This window comes from Crotalus tigris, unplaced genomic scaffold, assembly GCF_016545835.1.
Source record: "Crotalus tigris isolate CLP2741 ecotype Arizona unplaced genomic scaffold, ASM1654583v1 scf7180000017833.3397121, whole genome shotgun sequence".
Lineage (NCBI taxonomy): Eukaryota > Metazoa > Chordata > Lepidosauria > Squamata > Viperidae > Crotalus > Crotalus tigris.
This window is the reverse complement of record NW_024096661.1, coordinates 1703329-1718854: the sequence shown is the minus strand read 5'-3', so window position 1 is coordinate 1718854 and position 15526 is coordinate 1703329. Positions and strand designations below refer to the sequence as shown.

The 15526-nt window shown below is 33.2% G+C and overlaps 1 protein-coding gene across 3 annotated transcripts in view; it reads left to right on the top strand.

The window, feature by feature from the left end:
* Positions 1-15526, top strand: part of RNGTT (RNA guanylyltransferase and 5'-phosphatase) — a 134520-nt gene that overhangs the window by 104115 nt on the left and 14879 nt on the right. For all 3 annotated transcript variants that reach the window (XM_039343100.1, XM_039343099.1, XM_039343098.1), the window contains 2 exons: positions 3784-3884; positions 13772-13838. In XM_039343100.1, coding sequence (XP_039199034.1) covers positions 3784-3884; positions 13772-13838 — 168 coding nt within the window. The remainder of the gene's footprint in view (positions 1-3783; positions 3885-13771; positions 13839-15526) is intronic.

The following is a 15526-nucleotide window of genomic DNA, read 5'->3' as shown; positions in this document are numbered from 1 at the left end:
ATTATGTCAATTCAAATGGGTTTGCATTGATTGTGATCAGTTTAATAACTCATTACATGGACAAAAGTGTTCAGCTGCCCATTCCTGTCCCCCATCCTCATATTACATATTAATTAATTGCAAGCAGTTGTTTCCGATAACGAAATGAGTGTCAGTGTGGAAAAACTGTGCTTTTGGAAGAAACCGTGGCATGAAAGATACTTATTTAACAACTGAAATGTCAACATGAGCTCTGATCTGTCTTATTAGTCAGATATCTTTGGCAGTTTTGTTTTGTTTCCTTAAAATCAAATGGGCTGTTAGATTAGCTAGTCTTCAAATTGTATTCTGGAAAAACCTGATGTTCCTTGGAATATTTTTACAGGGCCTGCAAAAGAGATCAAAAAGTTGATACTGAGAGATGGCAAGCTCTCCCAAATTGAACTATCTGCCTCTAAGTATAAATATTTTCTCCCCTGCAGTAAATAGAATCTTCTTTTGTTAGTCAAAAACTTATATGTACTTGATAAACTGAGTAAATTTATTTTATTTTTATTATGCATTTTATTGGAGCAAACAAGCAATGCAATGTTACAGCAATGCTATTCAGGTGATCAATTTTAATTATTTGCTGCCATGTGGTCTGTAAAACCTTCCATCATTCATTTAAGCAGGACACGGGACTGTGGAAGTGCATATGGTAAAATATTACACAGCATGTGGATTAATTTGGGAAGATGGTATATATTCTATAGACTACTGCATTCTGTTCTATGGGAGGTTTGTGTCTGCTCCTCATTTCCATGTCTTTCTGAAAATTGTTCAACATTGGTTTCCAAATATTAATATCTTGTTTTCTTTGCAATGGAAAACCAATCCTTAAAAGTAGGGCTGTTTGAAATATTCAGACAACAGAATGGTTGAAAATTATTGTGTAATCAAGTACATTTGAATTACACTTCTTTATTTTAAGTTCTGATTTTGAATATTTATGGCTGTCAGTAAACAAGATGAAACTAAACACTCAGCCTTTGAAGGCTGAAACTTGGTTAAGACATAAAAGAAAAAAAAGGTACCTTTGCCACCTAAATGATTTCTGAGAGTTACCATTTATTATAGTTCAAGGAAGAACTTCACAAGTTTTAGCATGATTGAGAGTAGAGATAAAACAATGCCAATTTTACCTCAGCAAGGCTTCCATTTTTCTTTTTGAAATGCTTAATCCAGTTATTTTTTGAAAAAAAACAATGCCTCTTCATCCTGCAACAAATAAGAAAAGACTTGTGAAGGAGGGGAATAAATAATATGTGAGAAGGTAAAAGGTGGCTAGGTTTTTTTAAAAAAATCTTGCTATTACCAGAAACTGGAGAAGAACAACAACAAAAATACAGAAGATGCAGTTTCTGTTTGTTCTTCACTGAGCTCATTATGAAACATTTTCTATATGGTTTTGTTTTGGTTTTTCTGTTCTGTAGCTAACTGTAAATAATGTGTCCCACCCTCCCTCCCTCTGTTATTGTTTTCTGACCATATTACAATAATGATTAAGTAACTGATACAATTAATATATGTGTTTGACTAGCTGCTAAATGTAACAATGTGTTGAATTTTAATATTTGATTCCTGGTGAACTAGACCAGGCTTAGTCTTTTAATGTATATCCATACTATCAGTGCATGAGATACCTCCCTATATTGCATGCATTAAGTTATTTATTGTCTTTCTGTAAAGTCACTGGGCTACCTAGTTAGTGCATTATATGGCATTGTTGTGCTCAAGTTAAAAACAGGTTGGAATCGGGGCCTGTGGCAGCAAACACTGGCCTACAATGTATTGAATTCAACTTAGAGGGTATCAGGTATTTTTCTCGACATGCTAAGAACATGGATGTTCATTAAAAATGTATGAAAAATCTGTAGCTATTTCAGCCCTCCTTGCAGGAAAATGGTTACTAATCATTGTGATCGTGCAGTGCCAAATATAGCTTCAATAAGTGTCTAGATAGAAGATTTTCATGTACCAGCATATTTCAGAATATATAACTACAGCTATCACAACATTAACTCTTACAACTATTCAGTTATTAGAATTGCATCTAATAAGTCAACTCTTGGAGTCTCTGGTTGAAACTACGCCTTGTAAGGTTTTACTCAGTGTTGGCTGATCTGAAGTTTAGCCTTAAGAAATAGTTGTTTGAGAGAGAATCCAATTAGGTAGTCTGCCTTACAAAAAGGTTGTTGATTACCCAGAGAAACAATAATGCATGCAGACAAAATGTTTGCCCTCAATTTATATTTTAGAAATTCTACTAGACAGTAATGTGTTTGCCATAATAGGAATAATCAAATATAGTATAATGGAACATAGAAGGGCATCATTTATTTCTTTTGAGATAGCCTGCTCCACTGATTTAAACGTTTAGACAAGAAATCTAATTAAAAATCATACCTGCACCTGGCTGGAGTGACAGAATGCTAAGGAAGAAGCTGGGCAACATATCACTGTAAACTTGAGGGCAGAGCAGAAATAATAGACCAGATTTTTCTGACATCTGTTTGATACACTTATGAAATCAGCTATGATCAAGGAATATAGACAATTTCATTTGCTGTCTGAAATATTGTTCTATCTAAGGAGAAATTGCTTGTGGCTGGAAGAATGATAAACAGTAGATTTAAAAGAAATGAAATGCAGAAGATGCAGACAATATAGAATAAGAAATCAAATATCTATGTTATTACAGCTTAAACATTTATATACACACATACTTAATTTAATGATCACTCTTAACAGGTATAAGATTGCTTCATGAAAGATAATTCTGTCTAGGGCAGTTAATCATGTAAACCTGAATTCTACTATTGCGAGAAAGTCTATTCTTTTTTTTACTATCTTTATTTATTTAATAGGGCAGAAAAAAGGAAATTGGATACAATGAAAACCATATGATTCAAGCATCTACAATATTAAACAGCTTTTATGCACAGTTGAATCAATGGTGTAAAACAATCGACTTCAGTGACTTTCAGTATGTCTAACTGGACATAACAATATGTTGACCAATATTACAATGATTATTTATTTACCTTCCTAAAACCATGTGGAATTTCTTCCAGATCAATATTAGGTTTCTTCTTTTTAATTTGTTACTTTGGAATGTCTGCCACATAGTCTTAAATATACTACTAGCATTCTCATTCATGAATTATCAATCAATCTGACACCTGAAAAATCAAAGTCTGATTACTGTCTGGAATTGAAAGTCTGAATTGAAAAAGGTGGGGAATTTTCTTACTTCACTATGTCCAGCCCAGATGAATTCCCCAATAAATACCCTCAGAAGATTAAAATGAATAATATGAATAATGTATATTGCATTATACAAATGGAAACAAGATTTTTAATAAACTCTTTAAGAAAAAAATATCCTGCCTTTATTATTTTTATAAATAACTCAAGCTGGTTATCTAATACTCCTTTCTCCTCCTATTTTCCCCACAATAACAACCACGTGAGGTGATTTGGACTGAGAGAAAGTAACTGGCCCAGCCAGCTTTCATGCTTAAAGTGGAACTAGAAGTCATAGTCTCCTGGTTGCTAGCCAGTGCCTTAATCACTAAACCACTGAATCTTAATAAATGTCTTTCAGGTACTAATTGTAATGCTTTCTGTGTTATATATCTTAAGAAAGGATGATACAGTATGACTTTATAACTATTTTCTCTCAAAGATTAACAGGTTATTAAATACTGGCTTTTAAGCAAACAAATAAACTTTCTTTAATTTTTCCTCTTCATTTTTAAGAAATACAAGCCTGGGCGATGTGATGACATTTTGAAATGGAAGCCACCCAGTCTAAATTCAGTGGATTTTCGTCTAAAATTAGCAAGAGTTGTTGGAGAAGGGTATGTATGTCTTGCATGAAGAACTTATTACCAGAAATGAGCTGCTGGTAGAAAGAAAAAAGCTACAGGCAAAAATGATTAGCATAAGACGAGATTTATCAGACAAGGTAATTATTCTGGGTTCAGACGCCCAGACCTAACACATGAACAATAGATGACGACAATTGCTTGAGAAGGAAGCCCAAGAGAAACAAAAAGGCTGAGCAGAAAGTAACTCTGGGGAAGAAATTCACATGGTATCTTAATTTTCCCTTTTTTTCATATATGTACAATTGTTTAAAACATCCTGTTGCTTAGTAGGAAGCAGATGGATCAAATACTATAAAGCCCATAGAAACTCCAATGTAAAGAGATGGAAAGTATTTAACTCAATTCCAGATACTGAGGTAAAGTAATCAAGTAAATTTTCATCAGGTGCCCAGATTATGATCTTGGGGCCATGTTGTGACAGCCAGAACTTGGAGGGCTGGTTGTGAGTCTACCTTGTGCAGCAACATTGTAACTTTGAATGGTGGCTGAATGAATGGTCATAAGTTGAAGATTACCTGCGTTCTCAAACTTCTTAAAAACACCTAAAATGCAGTATTGATAAATCATAATTCAACAAGCTCCCTTGCAGTGCTTGAATATAAGTCTGTGAACAATTATTTGTTCCGTTTTCTTTTAGTTTTGGATGTTTTTCTGTCGGACTTGTAGATCTGTTGAAGTAGTCCACCAGATGTTGCTTAGAAATATACCATTCAGTCACTAAATTGCATCTAGTATTGGTTTGATTCCCCTACCACTTTTCAAATACGCTCTGGAAAATCCCATTGTATGAGCAGGTGTATAATTTTTATTACATATATTTCCTTTGATCATGGCCAATCTTGCTATTGAAAAATTGAAGGTTGAATTTGCAAATTTAAATCATTTTGATGCTACTACTCTTGTTGGGTTTTAGCTAGCATCATTGTGTTCTAAAGTATGAACTTGGAATCAATCAAACTGATACAAATGACTTTGGCTCAGACTTTCACATTTAGAGTAGTGGTTTCAACAATTTTGAAACTGATATCTCATCAAAGAGAGATACGCTTGAAAAGTAGTGCAGATCATTGCCACCTTAGATATAAATTCATATATTGTCTTATAGGTGTATTTTTTTCCTTAGCTTAGGGCTTCAAATGGGACAGTTTGCATTGGAAAACTAACAAAAAATTGTAGGTTTCAGCAGTTTCCCATTATTTATGTTTTAACAATACTATTCAGATTCTTCCTGCTTGCTATGAAAAGTATGAAAGGCTATTGGAAGGTATTCAGTATTTTTAATAGTTGTACTATTCCTGTGTTATAAATGACACATTGTTGAGGAAACATTGTTACCTTATAGAATCATCTTTATATATGATATATAAAGAGAGAAGCAGCATTTATGCTAAGGAGATTGTAGCTTAAAGATAAGCATTAAGAAGCACATCAGAGGAAGCGGAGTGAATCTACTGAAAACAAAAGGAGCCCCCATGGAACAATGTCTTTCTAACATTGCAAAAGTTTTTTGGAAGAGGAAGTTGAGAACTCCTCATTCAGAATAAGTTTTTTGTATAATGGTTTTAAAATGGAACCATGTCAGAATGTACCGGAAAAGGTACAGAGAAACCTGTACCTTTTGATAACAGGAAAGTCAAAGGATGGGAAAATGTCAGGAATTTTCTAGACAGGCAGGCACACACATATATGTACACATTGTACTCTAAATTACAATTATGTAATAATATGTTACACTGCTTTTCAAGTAAATAAATGGTGCTTATTCTCTCTAACCCCTCTCACCCTGCCTCCTCCCTTTGCTTAATAAATTGTACAAACATTTTCATACAGACATTTCTTTACAGAGCATTTTAGTAACTTAACTGTCTTATTTCTTCCTCTTTGATTCATGTGCTTCTTAGCACAACCTTGATACGCTTACTCTGTTATACAGCCAAATTATTTTCACTTCTTGGACTTGCTTTAAAAAGAGAATGGGAAAAGAGAAGACAACTCTTTTCTGAATTTCTTAGAATTCCAGGACCTTTGTCAAAGTCCTGATCTGTCCTTGCAAACACTGCTGTCCTTTTCTCCAGCCAGATTGTCCTGCCAATTGCTTTTTCTGATTCTTTTGCTCTTGCTAGTCCTCAACTGCAGATTTCCTCCTCTGACTCACACAGCACAAACACAACCTCCTCCATTACCTAACAGTTCTGTCAATTTTATATATTTCCCCCCAAAGGCAGACATCCCTTCCGTCAGTTGTATTAATTAGGCAGGAAGCTTCTAGCATCTGTGTGACACTTTGCATGGATCTGGCAAATAGGCAAAGACATAACCTTGAGACTAATTTACAACTCTGACCCAAGTAGGACATCTCATCCTGCCTCAAGACAATCTGCTCTTCTGTTAACTGAACATTATTACATTATACATTATGCTTGATACTGCTTTGCAGTTGATAGTACTGTATTGCCAATTAATGAAAGAAACCCAGTAGAGGCCTGGAATTTATATATTTTGGCTGAAGAATATCCGTTATAGAATATGTAGATCAAATTACATTCGAAGACAATTATTTCTGTTGGCAGGTATTGACTTCAATCACAAATCTTACAAATAATGTTGGATCCCCAAAATTTTAGAAAAGACAGATTGCCCCAATTCATTAAAAACATACAAAAATCTTAATTAGTGGCTTAGTCTTGAAAGTAGGTCAAATAAGAAAAATAATAACTAGTCAGAAAAAGATTCTGATACTTAATCTATGAAAATGTCATTTTTAAAATTAGAGCTACAGTATATTAAAAGATAAAATATGCTACTTATGGCAGTCTACTCATCCATGGAAAAGTAGTCAATACAATAAATACTTGATTTAATAGATTAATAGGGGATATGGGGTTGGGTAGGCTGTTAAATCTGAACCACAGATTATATAGAGTTCATTAATGCAGCTTATATTAACTACACATTTTGATAACTATTTTTATTCATACATCCATTATGTCAAGTTCCAGTTTAGGACTTCATTCTGCTTCTGATGTTCTGCTCTTTATTAACACCAGTCCAGACCTTAATGTGGTATTATATGATACGTTATTCCTTATTTGCAATTAATGACCCTGGTATACCTAGTTCTAATGGATTACTATTATACTATTATATGGAATATCCATATAATGGTTATCATACTGCCTTACATTTTTCTTGTTCTTCTATCTGCCTTCCCCCTCCTTTTAAAAAAGAAAAAGAAAAAAAAGGCACAAATTGCTATAGTGCTGGGTTCCCCCCCTTTGTTTTAAAAATGAAGTTTTGATGTGTATTACGATTTACCAGAAGATGAAACTATCACAGCTGAGTAATTGTTGCAGTGGCAAATATAACATTTCATGACAATGATAAATATTGGCTGTTATCAACAGATTTCAACTGACTTAGTTTGATCAGAACTTTACAATATTTCATTATAAAGCTTACTAGTATTACAAAATTGTATTACCACAAATAAATCAGCAAGTGGATTTCACTAGAAAAGCTATTGGACACCAATAGCTTGATTAAATTGAATTTAAAACATGGCTGTTTTCAAGACAGGACAATGAAACTCTTGTGCCATTTGGGACACTTCCCCATTCTATTGAATCTTTGAGATCAATAAATAAATGACTAAGTTGAATATTAAACGAAGAGCATCTTTGCCTCCTCTTCCCTTTTCTAACAAAGAAATGGGTTATTGTTCATTGCTTTTGTCTTCCTTAATCTATGAATTCTCTGTTTTGTTTTTCACATTACCTCCCATTGTTCTCCATTGTCTAGAGTGTTTCTTTAATTAGAAGCTTCTATTCTGTTATCCCCCCTAATACTTAGCTTTGAAATAGTTTTTGACATTATATGTAATTATGTATTGTAGTTCCTCCATAATAATACTTTCCTCTCGGCTGTAACATATAAATAAAACCCAGATTCTGTATTGATTGCTGTGATTTTGCATTTATCCCAAAGTTATTGTTACCTGTAGTATTAAGAATTATTTTCCTGACTAAAAAGAGATAGTTTTTGGTTTGTTTTTAAAATATACTTTCTCTATTAGACCAATAGATATAATATGAAGAAATTTAATTTATATAGAAATGGACAAATATACTTTTACATGCTTTTAAACTGTGAAAAAGCTATGATTCATTATATTTATTGAATTGGAATGCATTACAATCATTAAAATAAATGATTTATAATCCTCCTGTTTGCTGATCAAATGCATAAAGAGGGAGCAAAGTAAAATTCATATTGCTATCTCAGTTACTACATTGGAAGTAAAACTTATAATAGAAAAATATTTCCAGTCTTTCAGTGCAAATTATATTTTTATGATGAGACCTGAAGATACAAGATAATTGCTTTCTACTGCACTACATTTTTAAACAAGAATTCTTTTAAGTTATATAAATGTCCTTAAATTAGGCTAGATCAGTATGAGACCAATTTGTTTCCATGCATACATATTAAGAAGTTCAAATACTTCATAGAATAGTGGAAGAAAGCATCATGATAAATTTGCTAATATCATCTCTATTTAGGCAAATATTTGTTAATTGTAGATGTCCTAATTTTAAACTTTACTCAAAAAGGAAAAAAATCAGTTTTACATCCCCATTAACCAAGAATTAAAAGTAACCTATTTAACATGAGAAAGGGAGGACATTTGTAAAAATTCTTACGGGCAGTTCCTTGGAAAATAAGGTAGATTTGATTTAAAATGTTAGTAGGGAAGATTCAAATTGAATGATTTAAATCATGATTTTAGTTACTGTTCTGGAAGATCCTATAACCATTTCTATTAAATGTGCATTTGTTTGATGATCCCTTTGACAGTGAGATATAAATTTCATTTCTAGAAGGTACATTTAGCATATAGAGTAATATTGATTATTTTTAGATTAATTGCCATTAAAATTGAATTATATTTTAGTACTCACGTTCCTTTCAGGGCTTTATAGCTGGAGCAGCAGTTCTCATAATGATGCTTCATTTAGGCAAACAGATTTTACATTTTCTTGCACTATTTGCATTTTGCATGCTTGCTTCTCTTATTCTCAAGTACAAGTGGTTGGATTTCATCAAAATATTCCCTGTTTTACATAGTAGGATTGTTTTATGCACTTCAGGACCAGAAATATATTTTTCAAACCCTCATTTGACAAAATGTCTCTACTTTATTTTTGTAGTTTTAGAGAGTGTTTTACTATAATCTATCCATTTATGTCGCACCTCTTATATTAGCAGTAGCAAGTAGAAGAGAGTATAATTTACTCATCTTTGGGGTAGGTTTATTTCATTAATGAAACACATATTTCAAAACTTTGATTTAAATACATTTTTGTCTTTTTGCTTTAAATTGTTTGTTTTATGTGTCCTGTTGGGACATATTTTTAGTTGCTTTAGAAAACTAGTCAAGGTCTGTTTAAATATAAGTCTATTTAAAAATAAGCTGAAGGCTCTTTTTTGTTTTTGTGAAAAGCATTTGTGAAGTGATATAGAATGCTTTTTATGTTTTTTCTATGCTGTTTTTTCAGTGTGGGTAAAGATGATGTCATAAACTTGTTTATGATCTATTGGCCAAAAAAGGCAAAGTAAAAGTTGGAAAAAGTAACAAATTGAAAATCTTCCATATGCTGCATTGCTTTTTGGCAAGTTTTAATAATGTTGAGTTTTGACTGTCTTATCTAATAATCAAAAATAATAAATCTACAATTTAATTTTCACAGGCAAATAGAGATAAGTTAAAATAATAGAGAATATAGACTGATGCATAGACTGTGAGTAAAACCCATAATTTATTTTTGAGTAAAAGTGCAGAGGGTTAGATTGAAGGCTAGATTCTCCCTACAACAATTAATTCTTTTTTATGCCTTGACTTCTTTAATTTACAGCATCTGATGGCTAAGGATAGGTATGCTACATTTGATAGATGTTAACTAGATTGATATTAACTAAATTTGGACTTCTAATCTGTAAATCTTAAAGCAATATATTATACTTTAATGATGTGCTCTAGCTGTCATTCTTTTGACTACACAGATAGCCCTTGACTTACAACCATTCATTCAGTGACCATTCAGAGTTATGATGGCACTAAACAAATGGCGGTATTGATTGGTCTTCAGAGTTTTGGCCATCCCAGTAATTCTGCAATCCTGTGGGCACTTGGAAAATGGCTTGCACTTACTGGTTGCAGTGCCCCTTGATAACATGATTGCCATTTACAAACTTCCCTGCTGGCTTCCACAGAAAGTCAGTGTGGAAGCTGGCAGGGAAGATCAAAGGTCACTAGGGTAAGTCTCCCCCACTTGTGTACCCTTCCCTAGCCCTCCTGCATTTGTGCTGCATCAGCCGTTTTCACCTTTTCCCCAAGCCTTGCTGTGTCTCCCTCACATCCTCCTCTAACTTTGCTGACCCTCCCTTGCACCTCATGCCATCCCCCACCTGGCAATTTACTTGCTTACTTACCTGCCTGCTAGCCTGCTTACAAGCCACCTGAGACTTTCAACTTCCCTACTGACTTGGTTGTTGCCTTGGAAATTGCATAGCTTAACATGGGATTCGATTAATATTTAGTGACAGAAATTCTGATCCCAGTTGCCATCATAAATTGAGGACTACCTGTAGCTATTGTTCCTGTTCATATGACCAATATTAAATGTTGTTTCAATGTTTACATGCTATGTAGCATCAGCAGGCATTTGGTCATGTGCCTAATGCACAGTAAAGTCTGTTGATCAATGGAAGTCCTTTAGGCAAGCTAACTTGTATAGTTTTTCATCTTTGCAAATATCCTAAAATCATTTAACTTTAACATTTGAGCTAATAGATGATTAATGTTTGCATCATGTATTTTGTGCATGTATGTATATATTATACGTGTGTGTGTGTGTGTGTGTATGTGTATATCTTGTGAAAGTGACATATTTAATGCTTGTCTTTGCTAAAATTTGTAAAAATTTGGTCAACTTTGTATTTAATGTTTACTACAAGAATAATGTGTCTGCTTTGATGAAATTGAATTGAACATCTCCACTGGCATTTGTTATTGAGGTTTTTGTTTTCTAGTCTATCCTGTTTTTCATTCCCTTATGTAAGAATAATGTTCCAAAATAACAAATGAACACTGGATAAAATGGACTGGAGCCCAGGGATACAGAAATAACATCCTGTAGCTAATTAGATTAATAACATGCTATCATTTTATATGAGCTGATGGTTGTATATCAACACTGCAATTCTTCAAGATAGCAGTTTAATTTGTTCAAAAGATAAGGATAGAAGTAGATTTTCCATTTATACACACAAAGGACAGCATTACAGGTGAAAAAGCTACATTTATCATTTCAATTTTACATCCACTATCAAATAGTTTTTCTTTCCTCATTTTAACATCTTCCTGCTCAGAAGGTAAGAGATCAGGATAAGAAAAAAGCAACTACAATATTAATCAGATAACTGAAGTATTGCTTAAAGGGAACAAGAGAAAATATACTTTTAAAATAGTCAGATTATGCCACTATTTAATAATAGTGATTGTTTAATAGTGCAGCGCTTCTAGAAATACATTGTTGTCATTCTTCATAGACAGATTATAACAATCTGAAAAACAATTGCTTTAGTCTTTCAAACGTTTGAGAGAATTAAAACAAATTATCTGATTTGTGAATTAAAATCAGTATAAGAATTAAAAACTGCCAGACCAAGAAACATGAAAATATACTGTGAAGGAACTGTGAATTATTCTCATATTTCCTGTACATGTTTTGCTGAGGACAAAAGTTTCTTACATGGGGATGAAATGGAAGGGGGAATTGAGACTTCACCAAAATGGAGAAGATTCTAACAATGACTGTTAGATGAAATAATAATCTCCCTAAGGAATGAGAGAAGATCAATTATTTGAATAATTTATAAATAGGATGGACAAAGTATTCAACACGCTACAATGAAACTGTCAGGTGACAGTAAAGGCATGTGGTGCTATTTATTAAGCTGTTCTTTTAAAAAAAAATTTCCAAGGTTAAAATACATAATTAAGAAAATTACAATACAAAACAAAAGAGCTGTCCTTTTACATTTTTATTACTCTTAATAATACTTATATAGAAGAAAGAATATGACCCTTTAACTCTGACTTAAGTATTAGCCAGCTTACACAGAGTTCTGTGAAAATATATTTACTCCTTTATGGATTTTCTGAATGTTTGCATATCTTTCCCTTAAATGTTATCAATGAAACTTAATCTGAGTCCTAATGGTACATTAAGGAAATATGAAATGAAAGCAAAGAATACTAGAGTTGGTGCTTGTTCCATTTATATCATAATCAAAGTTATCCAAAATTTAATGTTCTAGTGTGAAAAATAAGGACCCTTCCATCCAGTAGATTCAGTTATCACTACAGCCAGTTTATATTTCAGACAATGAGAACTGATTTGGAACAGCTTAGTCCTATACACAAATATTTGCTTCTCATCAAAGCAATGTCCTTCCTACATTGAAGTTAAGGGGATGACATATTCTGATGTAAGCCTCGATAGATCAAAAGGATGGCTTTCTGAATATTAATTATAATTCATGTAGATTTTCCCTGTTAATAGCGATAGCACTTAGATTTATATATCGCTCCATAGTGATTTACAGCACTCTTCAAATGGTTTACAAATGCCAGCCTATTGCCCCCAACAATCTGGGTCCTCATTTTACCGATCTCAGAAGGAGGGAAGGCAGAGTCAACCTTCAGCCGGTCAGGAACGAACTCCTGGCAGTGGGCAGAGTTAACTTGCAATACAGCATTCTAACCACTGCACCATCACAGCTCCATTAATGTATATGCCTTCATTTAAATAAGCAGCAACTTTCCTAGCAAGTTGTGATAATGATTTCATATTTATCATCCTAAAATGTTAGCACCTTGCATTGTTGATGATCATCCCCAGAATCCTTAACTAAAAGAAAACCATAATTATAATTGAAAGATAACCCTTACATTTATTTTTCCAATTATATTTTAGCATTGTGTTTTGCATTGATAAGTAAAAAAAAGTTTTGTAATTGTTCCTTAACAAAAATATGCCTTTCAGTAAATATGGCTCATGAAGTTGCAATTGATCTTGAAATTTTGAAAATTACAGTCCGGACTGCCAATTTGCTACTTTTCCATATTTACATTTTGATTAATTTCAGCTAATAATCTTGAATTTATGACTTTTGGTGCTCAATTTCTTTCTGGATTGCATGGGAGAAATTTTTTGAGAAAACCTACTTTAGTACCTGTTTAAAACAATATTTAAAACAACCAGAACAAGAGAAATCTAATTAAAATGATAATTTCTATAATCTAAAGATACCTATCGAATAGCAATAGCAACAATTATCAATAGCAATAGCAACAACTATTATTTTTGTTTTCTTATACTAAATAAACGCTGTTGCTTTTTTCATGGATGACTTTTTTTTGCATATGATAATCTGATAAAAATGAATTTAAGTTATTTATTCTAAAACCTAGATATTCTAACTAGTAGCAGGAATAGGATGGGGATACCATTTTAGCCACAACAAGGATATAGATAGATTAAACCAGGGTGGGCAATTAATTTTTCCAAGGAGCCATATGAGAAAATTGGGACTGTTGTGGAGGGCCAACCAGTAGGGCTATGAAGGTGCATAGGCATGCACACACTGACACCATTGAGGAAAAAAAAAATAGCAGTTGCCTTCAAAATAAAAGCCATCTACACAGGTTAGATTACTTTACATGTACTTATCAAAACATGTATGATGGCGTTAAGACAGCTTTTAATTAGACATTTTCTTTTTTTTTTTTTTAGGCTTCTCCCAAGGAACGTCGGACTGCTTTATGTTGGAAGTTTAGATAGACCTTTTGCAGAAATTAAGGTAATAGCAATTAACTTTGTAAGTTTTTGCCTAGGTAAAGTTATGCTGCTTTATTAGTTTGTGTGTGTATGTTGTAGCATTCACATGTTCAATGTTTGCAACTTTCTGAGAAATAAGCAGCTTATTTTAAAACATTTTGATGAAATATTTATACTTTAAAATGGCTAGCTCTTTACTTTCTTAAGTCCATTCTTTTCCAGACATTTGGTAGGATTAGTGTATTCAAATTTGAGATACTCATCTTTTTTCACGAGGATTAAATAATTCCAGGTTAATCTCTCTAGGAGCCCTGGTGGCGCAGTGGTTAAATGCAATATTACAGGCTAACTCCGCCAACAGTCTGGAGTTTGATCCTGATTGGGCTCAAGGTTGATTCCGCCGTCTGTCCTTCCAGGGTCAGTAAAATGAGGATCCAGATTGTTGGGGGCAATATGCAAATAATGCTTCAACATTGTAAACCACCCAGGGAGTGCTGTAAAGCACTACAGGGCGGTATATAAGCCTAAACGCTATTGCTATTGCTGTAATTATTGTAGAGAGAATAATAATACTCTCACAAACAGAAGACAATAGCTGTTTCCACTGTTGCTTCCTAGCATCTTATATTTAAGATTTGCTGCCAACAATTCTAGATGTAATAAAGAGCTATCAAGGTAAATACCATTAATAGCCTAGTACTCTATTTATTTATCCAGTCCTCTTTCAAAACTGACTAAATTGCTGGTTATCAATTGGTGTGATGGCAGCAAATCCCATAGATAGCTATGCATTGTATAAGCAATGTTTAGGTTTAATGCTTCTGGATATCAATACATTTTATTTTAAGAAATGACTCAATTTTGAGAGGGAGAAAAACCACTCTAAGTTTACAGATAGTCTATGTTTTCCTCTGAGAAAGATTGAAATAACCCCCCCCCCAATTGTTGTAGCTGTTTTGTTTATGTACATACTCTTTTTCAGGAGTGGTGATCAAATCTCTATATACGTGCCCCAGGGAGATGAGCATAACTAATCAGGTGGTTCTTGACACTCTTTTTTTCTCTCTTCTCCACCCAGATTCTCTTAACCATGTTATGAAAATATTTATTTTTTTGTGAAACAATTTCCAATTCTCAAGCGCTTATTTCTTTAATAAAGCAACTAGAAGTGTCTATATTTTAAAGGAAATTTTATATGGAGTGCCAAATCTTATAAGAGAAAATTTTCACACCAAATGAGAACCCTGTTGAAAGGATAGCGGGATAACCTGGCTGTGATTAAGTCAAAGGCAAAATTATATAACATATTAAAATATAACTCTGGCATGATCATTTAATTTATAGGAAAGTGACTGGATGAAATTGTTTTCAGATAATTTCATGTTAAAATAACAAATCTGCAGGATTTAACTGATGATTTCCATAATAACATTTGAATGTGAGATAGTTAATAAAAGACACGTTTCATAGTTGCCAACCTTGGCTACTGAAAACATGCCATAATTAGTCTTTGGAGAGTATGTTTATTCTTTTGGTATACTGCAGCCCAGATGAAAGGATATAAAACTGAGAGCACGTGATTAAATCTATCTCTTCTTATTGTAGAATATTCCTATACAGGCTGTATTATACCATAGGGAAAGCAGAACTGCTATCGTGCCAATCTGGGTCTTTGTTAGGAACAGAAACCAGCTCATGCATACTATTACA